Here is an 11,687-nt window from a genome sequence, read left to right on the forward strand (position 1 = left end):
ATTAAAAGGATTAAAAGAAAGTCTCCCTGTATTTCTCGTAAAAAAAAATTATTATTCTAACACTAGTAATTACGAAGTGCTGGTTATAATATGTTAAAATAAATGATTTCAACTTAACAAATATATATATATATATTAAGATATTTTTACATAAAAACACAGATTAACTTAATCAAAATTATCTAAATTCGATCAAGATCTTTAACTAGTTAATAAACTTAGTAATTACCTAGTAACTACTAAGAGTTATTAAATGAATTACTACAGGATGATAGCAATCATTATACAACTGTTGTACTATTGTAGAATACAATAGTTAGTTTTGTCTCACGGATGTTACTCAGAGTGACATATTTATGCAGTTCGAATCCTGTCTTCATTTCTCTTTGTTTTCATGTCCCACTGTTGATCGAACAGGACAGATTATATTTCAAAAATACCTTATACATCACGAGGATATTGTACACATCTTAAAGATGTCATAATGCATTAAGATGTAATCTGATCCGTCCGATCAGTAGTGGGACATGGGGACAGAGAGAAATGGAGACAGAGTATCTGAACTAATATTTATTATAATAGATACGAATTATAAAAAATGATTGTGGTGAACATAATTATCTTTTACTATAATAATATAGTTATTTTATAATAAAGGGTATTGATGTCAATATATCTAAAATCGATTTCTAATGGATATAAAATATTTTACTCATTACCTCTACCTCTCCTTACATACGCTAGTGTTACTTACTAAGCAAAGTCCATTTACTTTCCTTCTAGATAGTAGAGAGTCACATTCGAGGTATCATTTTTATCAATAATGCAATTATTTTATAGTTATTATAATAAATTTAAAATAATTTTGATCAAATTAAAATAAATTTAATCAAATTTATTTTTTAAAAAATGAAATTAGTAAAAAAAAATTATATAAAATATTTTCTATATAATATGTTTGATTAAGTTGAATAAAAAAATAATTTATTTCAAAACTGCTATTTTAGTATAAGAATAAGAAATATAATAGATATTATTTTATTTTTTAAAATAAAAAAATAGCCTCATTTTTAAGATTCTAATAATTACGTTTGTTTTTTTTAAAAAAAAATGCCGAAAAAAAATATATAAACCAAATCCCTCCCTTTCCTCGTCCCTTCCTAAAAACCCAATCTACGACTTTAATTCTACTTCTACCCTTTCAATTCTTCGATCCCTCGCGGAATCCTTCTCCTCCTCCTCAATGGTGCGATCTTGCTCTCGCCTCTGTCCATGAATCAGTCGCAGCTCCTACAATCGATCCCTCGTCGCCCAATTGGTTCTGCAGCCCGGTCCTGTCCCTTGCTCCATGGCGCAGTTCAGGATAGCGGCCAGCCCTCGAGACGAGGAGAGCGCTGGTGGAAGCGCAGAGGACGACTCGCCCACATCGAAGAGACCTCCTAGGGACGAATCCGCAATTTCCTTAACGAGGTGGGAAGCTGCTGCTGCGGCGACCGTGTTTTTGGTCTTCTCTGTCGGGCTGTGCTGCATCTTCTTTACAATGGCCGAGGCTGAGTACGACAAGATCCTCAGGCTTCCGCGGAATCTCTCGGATCTTCGTGTCCTCAAGTTAGCTCCTTTTTAATTCTCAAGTTGTTTTTCATGAAATTGCTAATACTTAATGCGGTGGGCTAGCCTCCTTTGTTTTTTCATCCTTTATACGCCCCCTTGATTGTAAGTGTTTTCAGGATTGGTTGAATAGAGTTTTTTCTGATGAAACCAGAAAAATTCTCTATTGCTAGGAGTAGCAAACAACATTCTGTTTCACGTAAGAAGTTTCAAGCAACATGATGCAGAAAGCCATGCTTAAATTTTAGAGGGTTATAATTTGTCAAAAACAGTGAAAAATCAGGATAAAGAAGTGATGCTTGACAATCTAGACCAGAGGGGGAAGCTGTTAGCTCCTCCTGGTTGTCCTTCCTGTCCCTTCCTTTTCCTGTCCTCCTCTATCCTCGATAAAATTATGTTGCAGTAGTCAAGAGTGTTGCTTGCACATATGCTACTTGAATGCTTCGTATTCAATTTGGATGCTTGCTGGCCTGTTTGGATATATATTTCAACTGTTAGCATATTTGATTAGTTGAGCAGTAGAGTTTTTTTTTCTCTTTATATATCACAATGAACTGGGGTCTTAAATTCACTTTGATGTCTCTTAATCTCCTTTTTCTCTGCACTTTAACTTGAAATTATGTATGCACTTATATCTGATACACTATGTAAGTTATAGGACACTCCTTATTTACACATTTTCTACGTAAGATGACAAGATGAGTGGAGCTTCTAAGCTAAAACATTCCAAGGGAGAGCATGTTAGCATTCTTCGTTGTGCCACTCATAAAGGTTCATGCTTGACATATCACTCATCCTATCATTCTTCGTTGTGCCACTCTCAACTTTGACTTCTTCCCTTATATTCAACTTGGCATCGCCAGGTGGTTTTAATTTCTTCACCATGTAAAGTTTGACAACTTGTCTCCTTATGTGAGGGCTTTAACACCATTTGCATCTTCTTTGTGTGTTGTCTACATCCTATAGTAAATTTTGGCGTGCATATATTCACTTTGTCAAGCTACAAGGAGAGTCCTTGGACATTTATTCATCATGCTATCTGTAGTACTTTTAGGTACCACTTTGCTCATTTCTCCTTATTTCTTATTTCATGTGCATTCTGTGTTTGGTCTGTTATTTCCTCCTTTTACCCAAAGTCATTAAAATTGGACTCAACCACCATACGACCTAGAAAATTATAACAGAATACTTCTTTGGTCTGTGTTAGTTTGTTGAGCATTCATGCAAAATAATAGGTAAACAAGAGGTCGGATTAAGCCTTATTTGTTAACATGAGCCGGTTAAAAAGGTTTCTAGAGAATTGGGTCAATTACTCATAAACTTGAAATATCAAAAGATACCATTTGAAATTTTAAATAAACAAACATGGGATGAGAAAATAATTAAATTCAATATTTTAACCTACTCTAATAATAATACATAAAACATTAAAATCCTCTATTTATATTTTAATTGCAAGTTGATTATTCAATTTTTTGCATCAATAATTGTTCAATATGTACTAGTAAATTAAATTTTTATATTTTATATTTGATCATGTACTAGTAATTTAAATCAATATAGAGCTCGTTAAGTTTTATTTTAGATTATTTTTATTGATGCGCACCAAATTGTAATGTAATAGCAAAGCATTGCATTGTGTTTTGGAATTTGTTTATTTGACATAATTCTGTAATTCTTCATTACTTAATTTATAGCTTATGGAGAAATCAACAAATTTGCAGTCTAACTAGTGGATCTATATCACTAATCAATATTTGTATACATGAGATCTACCAATTGATCCACCATTCAACCACTAAACTAATGATTTGTAGCTTTATTGGTTTGATTTCATTTTGGATTTTATATTGTGCTGTCTACATATTTTATTCTATATCATATATGTGTGTGTTGCATATGTGTCACTTAAAGTCATTTGAATAGAGAAAATTCTACGTTTTGCAAAGCTAAAGGGGTTGTTGTGCTTTCCTTCATTAGTGAAGATCTAAAAACCAGAAAATGTTTTGTTCTTATTTTTTTTTACATCAAACTGTGCTTTTCTTCTTCAGTGAAAACATGAAAAGAGAAGTTGTTTGGGTCTTATTTTGTTTAGTAAAGGATTTGGTCATGTTGCCATTTTTTCCTTAGGACTCTCGTGCTCTTTTTTCTTCTCAATCTATTATGTGCTATTGGAATCACCGCTTTAGGAAGAGGCCTATTTGTGAGATTAGTTTTGAGATTTATCTACATTCTCCTCTCTTTATTCTCTCCATCTTTGTTGATACAGTGATTTTATGTTGAAGACATAGTTGCTTGTGTGTTGATATTAACTTGAAGGGATTGTTGATGATGTGCTCCATTAACTCAACTTTTATCTTGTCTATGTGCAAGTAGTGTGTTTCTCACTTGTTATTGCATCTAGTTTGTATTCTACCATACATAACAAGCTGGACATTAAGAGTATCTGTGTTCCAATTTGAGGGGGGAATGGCAAGAGTATTGAATTAATAATATTAATGGTGCAGTGGGTTTAGTTACATATTATTTGTTTGTGTCTTTTAGTTTTTAGGTTAGTTGATAATAATTGTAATAAAGGTTTTAAAATAGTTTCAAGTGGTAGGTGGGCAACCCACTGCATAGGGCTTAGTCAATAAGCGGGTGCCTAAGCAAGAACATATAGTTGGTCAGTATTAAAATAATATTAAATTAAAATAGTGTTTGATTGACACTTTCATTCTGACTAGGGACCGAAACCTTGTCTAAGAACAATATTTCAAACCTTGGTTATACATATCGTATATTTTATTGATGGAATTAATCTTTAAGTATTCACTGCATAAGTGCCCACATTTATGTCCTAATTCTTATAAACCCATAATAGTTGCATTTGCTTAAAACCTTGATACTTTTGATGCACTAATAAATCATAACCTAGAAATTTGAGTAGTTATCATTTTATTGTGTTTACATAAGGAATGAAAACTGTCACAAGTAAGAGTAATCATGACTCAACTCTATTATATTGTATGGATAATTTTTTTGTCCGAACAATATTATATGGAAAATTATGATGTGAAAAATTCAGTCAGTGTTGCTGCATGTTTATTTCATTGGAACTTGAAAGAGGTTTCTAGTAATTGATATCCTTGTGCTTTGAAGTAGCAGCAAAAATATCCCTGTGCTTGACATAATACTTTCTTCTATTGTCATCCTTTAATTACAACTTTGGTTGTTCAGAATGGCAAAAAGATCAACATTCTGTTTTTCTTCTTCTATTATCTGCTTTATTTGCGTATGATGACATTCACAATAGCCTGGCTAAATACAATATTTGACAATAATATAACTTCATTCATCTCCCTAATTCATGATTTTGGTTAACTTGGCATTACCATTTTCAATCACTTTTGCAGAGAAAATCTGGCTGTATATGCGAGAGATTACCAAGCCAAATTTATATTTGGGTACTGTTCTATCTACATCTTCATGCAGACATTCATGATACCTGGAACCATATTCTTGTCATTACTAGCTGGAGCGCTTTTTGGTGTGGCAAAAGGTATTATTCTGATTGTTTTATCTGCAACATCCGGTGCTTCATCTTGCTATTTTCTTTCAAAGTTGGTTGGCCGGCCTTTGGTTAACTGGATGTGGCCAGATAAGTTGAAATTTTTCCAAACAGAGGTACTAACTGATTTCATTACTCAGACTTAATTTTGATTTTCTCATACACTTTGTGTCTAGTTGTCACATCATTTTGAGACCATAACTACCTTCTAAATGAAATTCTGGTTAACTGATATACAATTATGTTTATTTCTGGATACAGATTGCAAAACACAGAGAAAAGCTACTAAATTACTTGCTCTTTCTGAGGATAACTCCATCTTTGCCGAACACGTTTATAAATCTGGCATCTCCAATTGTTGACATTCCCTTTCGTACTTTCTTTCTTGCTACATTAGTTGGTCTCATTCCAGCATCTTATATTACTGCCAGAGTAAGTGCATTTATGATTTAAAAGAATTTACCCATTTTGAGTTCTCTTTTTGTTAGGTCCCACTTTCACCTTTCTTTTGTCTTATCTGTATCTAGTTTAGTTTGAATGATAAGTGAATTTACAAATTTCCATGCTTAGAGCACTCGTGCATTTTTATCATTTTAGATGCATGCTATGGTATTTGTTGTCCAAACTTGAACTCAGTAATCTGATGTTATGAAGAATTTGATTTCTTCTGCAGTGAAAGAAACAAAGAGCAAGGTCTAATATTCTGCTTATTCCACTTTTGTCTATGCCTGACACTTTAAAATGGTATTGACTTGTATCAACATGTGCTATGGGTCTGTGCAGGTCAGATATGTTGACTATGTTCTAGGCGGGCTCACCTCTCCAACTTCTTCTCACTTAGTCTATTTTCTTAAAAAAAGAATATAATCAATTAAATTTGTAATACCTGGAAACAAATTGTAGAGATCTATTGTTACCTAATATAATACTTACGTATTATTACATACTTATATGTTGTAGTAATTTTTAGTTCAGTCAAAATGATGGTGAAATTTTTGGAGTTGGGCCTAAATTAGATTTAATTGAGTTTAATCACTTGAATTGGCGTCTGGAGGGTTTAAGATGAACTCTAGGGTTGGACATGGTTTTACTAATTAAGGTTGGTTTGGAGCCCAGATTTGGCCCAATTTAGGCATATAGTTTGGTGGAGTCATTTAATTGAATTTGGCTGAATTATGGACATATTAATTTTGGATTAGGTGGAAAGGAATGGAAGGAGGATGCTGTTGATCTATTTCTCCCTCTATCTTCATCATTTGCACTTGCATGATCTAGGGAGAGTATAAAAGATAGCCTGGTGCACAAAGCTCTCGCCAATGCAGACTTCTGGGGAAGAGTCTATTGATGCAGAGATCTAGGGAGAGCATAAGAGAGAGAAATCACACGACATTGACCTGTCTTCTTTGAAATTACTTTAGGCTCTTGGGTAATTCTTGAGAGAATTGATACAAAGTGCATTTGTTAAGCAATTTTGTGGGGCACCTTTGGGTCATGTTAATTGAATTGTGACATATGGGACCATATGCTACCCAGTATCTGACATAAGATAAGATTCACTCACAGTCAGAAATCTATGTTGGCACTCAGGACAACTTTGGTTGGCAATATCCAGGCAAAAAAACTACTATGTCATGTGCATTAGTTCTATGGAGCCCTGTCACCTTTTTCCAGTTCATGTGCTTGCACCTGTTAGATGGCATGCCTTTCAACTATAAATCAGTTCAATAGAGCACTGCCACCCTGTTCCAGTTCACATGCTTTGTACCTGTTGGGTGATATGGTTGATACATAACTGGTTCCCATTGCTCATGCTAGACACAAAATACAGATCCTTGCACTATGTGCAATTCCATCAAATTGATATTTAACTTGATTGTGGCTTATGAGGTTCACACCACAAGATCTGAAAGAAGTTTTCTTAAGATAAATAAGAATCTAATGCAAACGATACCTTCTTTTCGCTGGGTTTACTTGGAATACTAATGCAGGGAGTCATTTTAGGCAGAAGTGCTTAGTCCATTCGATTATGTAATAGCTAGGATTAGGATACTTCTAGTTGAAGTGCATCTCATCCCTTTTTGAGTTTGATGTCTGCAATTAACTTGTTGAACACATTGGAGTACCTATCTGTTCATGTCTTTCTCAAACTTTCTTACTTCCTACATATTTACGAAATTTGAGTTTGGATTTCAACCATCAGAATATCCAAAAGTCTTTGCTTGGGAATCACTTGTACATCAAAATATATCCCATAATTTGGAAGTTAAGCTAAGATAGCTTTCTTAACCATCATGTCTAGAGAGAGATGGAAATTTTTTGCTTTCTCTATACAGTCTGGACTTAAGCATGAATGTAAGCTTGGATCAACATATGCCGATATGTGGCTCTATATTTGAGACTAATATAACTCAAATTATATTCAATCTGATATCAGAATTGAATTCTTTATCATGCGATTGTATTTTGTTAATCTGATATTCATAATCATCTAACAAGACTGTCATTTGGTTCATGTTTTGAGATTATATGGGCCGAAACTAAGTTGTACCTCTTTTGATCATGAGGTGTCTACATTATATTGGATATGGAATATGTTTGGGGTAGGAGACACAACTCCTCCCATCCAACCTTCGGCGGTAAGTCCCTGGATCTAGCTATCCTACGTCCCACCACTCTGCCTCCCAAAAGAAAAAGAAACAAAAAAACTATCACCGAGGCCGTCATTTAGGACATTGTTTTGACATATTTTAGAAACTTAGGTTCTTGAATCTAGCAATTTTTACAACATTTTCATTCTTTTTATTGTATATCTTATATAGGATTGGAGTTTTTTTTTTCTTGATATGAATTGTGATGTCGCATATTGCTTGCATTCATCTTGTGCAAAACACATTATAATGAGAAGAATTTGCACTATTTACATCCATCCATGATGACAATTTTCAATTGATCATAGTTCACAAATTACTGAAAGCATCGTTTTTTCACTTCTCTAAATGAGACTATTCGTCCTGCTAATGAATTCAACTCTAAGCAAGCTAAGTTCGATTCTAACCATCATATACATTATTGTGATGTATTCAGGCTGGCCTTGCTCTTGGTGACTTGAAGTCAATTAGAGATCTGTACGACATGAAGACGCTCATAGTACTCTTCCTGATTGGATTCATCACCATATTTCCTACAATCTTAAAGAGAAAACGGATATACGAATAAGACTTCCAGGTCAAGTAATTTTTTTTTTCATGCTTTTCTAAACAACTATTTTACCATGTCTTACGATCTCTTATGACATCAGAAATTTGCTTTACTGATTTGCCAATTTTCTGGAATCAAGAGGAAGTAGATTGTAATGTCAAAATGAAATATTTGCTCATTGTTTGTTATTTTTCCTGTAGAGATTATAACATTGGTGTAAATCCTTAGCGGCACTAAATGGTTATTGTTTCTTTATATAATCTGTGTTGTCGAACTGACTTAGATCATTGGGGGCTGACAAGAAGTCTCTATTTGATTAGAGCAATGTTAACTAAGTCCCAACTATTTGCCTCTTGTTTTGGCTTGAGCCTGAGCTACTCTACTCATAATATATTGTTCGATTTAATTAATTAATTAATTTTTAAAATTTAAAATCGGGGCAGAACGGAATAAATCTTAATAATCAACATTTTATTAAAAAAACTGAATTTTCAAATAAATCAAATTGAATTTTTTAATTCGTTCAATCATTTAATTCAATTTAATATCCCCGCGTCTTTTCTTTCTATGAGCATTTCTGTTTGCCAACTCTTTATGGTCAATGTAACGTTGTCTTTACCTTGTGGGTAATAATGTAGTGGTAGAGTCTTGGCTAAAGTAAACTAACAGATAATTATATATATATATATATATATATATATATATATATATATATATATAGCTCCACCTCGTGGTCACGATGAAAGTTAAAGTTAAGACAGTCAACGTGCAGATAGCATCGGTTGATCGGGCGAAACATGTCCTTACCGGAGCGGAAGACCTTGATCCGCCGTCGCCTTCGTTACGAAGAGAAGTCAAACAATCGACGTTCAATAGAGATGATGTGCAGAAGCCGAACCGAGCAACTCCCTCGCTCGACCATACAACAGAGCTTAATATGGGCAGGGTTCAACTTCGGTCGAGCGGCTACCTCGCTCGATCTAACAGCAGGTCTCGGCAATGACAAAGTGGACCTTCGGTCAAACAGACACACACTAAAGAATAGCGAGGTTCGGGTCGACCAGACGGGGCACTAGAGTAGCGGAATGTCGGCCGAACGGTCATCCTGCTCGACCTAGCAGTACACACACTCTCTCTGATATCTATTGACATTCTTTTGGAAGTTGGCGCCGCCGACATCGGGCATAGATAGCCAGAAGATCGTACGGCGGAGCTTCCACTGTTACTTCAGAGATATGCTCGGCCCATTAAGGTACTGTGTTAGGGATACTTTACTGACAAGTCTTTTCAGGGAAAACTTTGAGAAGTATGCTTGCCTCAGGAAGCGTGCACGCGCGCTATAGGAGCTCTATATAAAGGGATGCAAGCATCGACGGAGGTATACGATATTCACTATTTGCATTACAGTATTCTTGTTGCTCCGCCTTATACTTCATCGTCGGTGACTGACTTAAGCGTTGGAGAACCAACGCCGAGGGCCCTTTCCCTGGCTAGGCACTGACGTAGTCAGTGTTGCATGTCCGAGCGAAGTCTACAGGCGATCAGCGGGAGCGCCACATCTCCGACTTTCTATTTCTTCGACTTTCGGACAGAATCAATATACAACAATAAAATGATAGTAACTTTTTGGGCATTGTGCAATGATAAAAAATAGAATAGATTTTTATACTATGAGAATTTGATTCTTTTATAAGATATCATACATTCTAAGGTACTCGAATCACTCGTGATGTTCGATTATCTATTAAAATTCAATTGTATTTTTTAAATTTATCCTAATGACTAATAAATTTTTTTTATGAAATTAAACTGGACTAATCACTTTCAAAATTAATAATTCTACAAATTAAATATCTAAATTATCAAATTAAAAAAATGATAGCAAGTAGGTCAATGAATCAGGTACCATTGCATATCCAACTGCCCTACTGTCCACCATATGTTTTTTTTGTCTGAAATTTTAATGATTCTGTAGCACTTATGTTTTAAACTAAATTTGCTCAAGTTAATTAAAATTCTTATACCTATAATATTTTTATATCAAAATATTCTTTATCAATTAAAATAATTTTAATTAAGTTGGGAAAAATATTTTAATATAATAGTACTTCATATACTAATTTTCTCTAATATATTTTAAAATTTTAATTCAAAAGGATAAAAATTAAGAGAACTCTTCTTATTATCCTTTTTATCAAAAGGATATATTTTTTCAAAAGAATGTTAAAAATATTTTTATTTCGATATTATTATAGCAATTATGGCCTGGAGCAGATAACAACTACAATCAACTACTATAATGTGTTAAAATAATTGGACTCAACTTAATCAAAATTATTATTATTTACTTAAAATCAGTTCACTTTAAGTAATTTTTTTAAAAGTAATAATAAAAAGTATTTAAATATAATAGTATTTATATATAATAATTTTACGTGAAGTTGTTATAATAGCATTATTTTTTAAAATGGAAAATATATTAAAACATGATTTTAGTGTTTTTTTTTTAAAAAATATTCTTTAATTTTTGCCTACGTAAAAATTAGGTCAGCTTGTACGGGTAAGTGGTTGGTTAGACATTAGATTGATCATGTCGCACGCAGATTGCCTTGGACATTATAAAATGAAACAAAAATAGAAGATGCAGGAGGTCCAAAAAAAACAAAACAAAAAGTTATAAAATGAAAATCGATAGCAATAGACTTGGCCTCCCCGGGTTTGCTGGGAAGTAGGTAGGATGTATTTTTCGAATAATTAGGATTTAATTTTTCATGCAGGATATGTTTATGATGATTAAACCACGGATGAGAGTACGGCACGAGAGACTTACCGTACTTTCTGAATTTACTTATTGGCAGAATACGATCCTCGACACCAAAATTCATCGGGTGATTCAAAATTTACATATATATTATTTTAAATTCTATGCTCTAATAGTGGTCATACTTGGTCTTGTTGACAAATTCAAATAATAGTAGTTCATAGGTTAATGTGGGAGTGGGTAGCACCAAATAACTTTGATTTTCTTTTTCGAGTCTCTTTGTGCAACACAAGCCCTGTTTTTCATATTGCTTCGTCAAGATGCTAGAATTGTCTCCACTCAAAATTGAACAAATCAAACATTGGAGGGATATCTAATAATTTATTATAATGTCATATATATATATCTCGAGAAAGGTGTTACGCTGCCCACCTTAGATGCATGGCCTACATACATGCTTGAGAGCGACAACCCACGTGGCAGTCAACGTGGTAGTCAACAGGGTTGACTACTACGTGGGTTGCCCTCACAAGCATGCACATGGTGTTGGACAATGTTATTGGAGATAGA

At 33.8% G+C, this 11,687-nt stretch overlaps 1 protein-coding gene across 1 annotated transcript; it reads left to right on the top strand.

Moving 5' to 3' along the window:
- Positions 1 to 1,168: 1,168 nt before the first annotated feature.
- LOC122025469 (uncharacterized membrane protein At4g09580-like) lies at positions 1,169 to 8,613 on the top strand. The gene is made up of 4 exons (XM_042584280.1): positions 1,169 to 1,608; positions 5,004 to 5,274; positions 5,420 to 5,590; positions 8,243 to 8,613. Exons 1-4 carry the CDS (start codon positions 1,349 to 1,351, stop codon positions 8,372 to 8,374), a joined length of 834 nt encoding a protein of 277 aa, XP_042440214.1. The 5' UTR covers positions 1,169 to 1,348; the 3' UTR covers positions 8,375 to 8,613.
- The last annotated feature ends 3,074 nt before the right edge of the window (positions 8,614 to 11,687 follow it).

The sequence above is a fragment of the Zingiber officinale genome, chromosome 9B (genome assembly GCF_018446385.1).
Source record: "Zingiber officinale cultivar Zhangliang chromosome 9B, Zo_v1.1, whole genome shotgun sequence".
Lineage (NCBI taxonomy): Eukaryota > Viridiplantae > Streptophyta > Magnoliopsida > Zingiberales > Zingiberaceae > Zingiber > Zingiber officinale.

What these genes read in the sequence shown, in the direction of transcription:
- LOC122025469 (XM_042584280.1), top strand. Translation starts at nt 1,349, where the DNA reads ATGGCGCAGTTCAGGATAGCGGCCAGCCCTCGAGACGAGGAGAGCGCT. An exon ending in TGAAATTTTTCCAAACAGAG is followed by an intron (nt 5,275 to 5,419) that starts GTACTAACTGAT and finishes TTCTGGATACAG; the next exon opens with ATTGCAAAACACAGAGAAAA. An exon ending in CATCTTATATTACTGCCAGA is followed by an intron (nt 5,591 to 8,242) that starts GTAAGTGCATTT and finishes TGATGTATTCAG; the next exon opens with GCTGGCCTTGCTCTTGGTGA.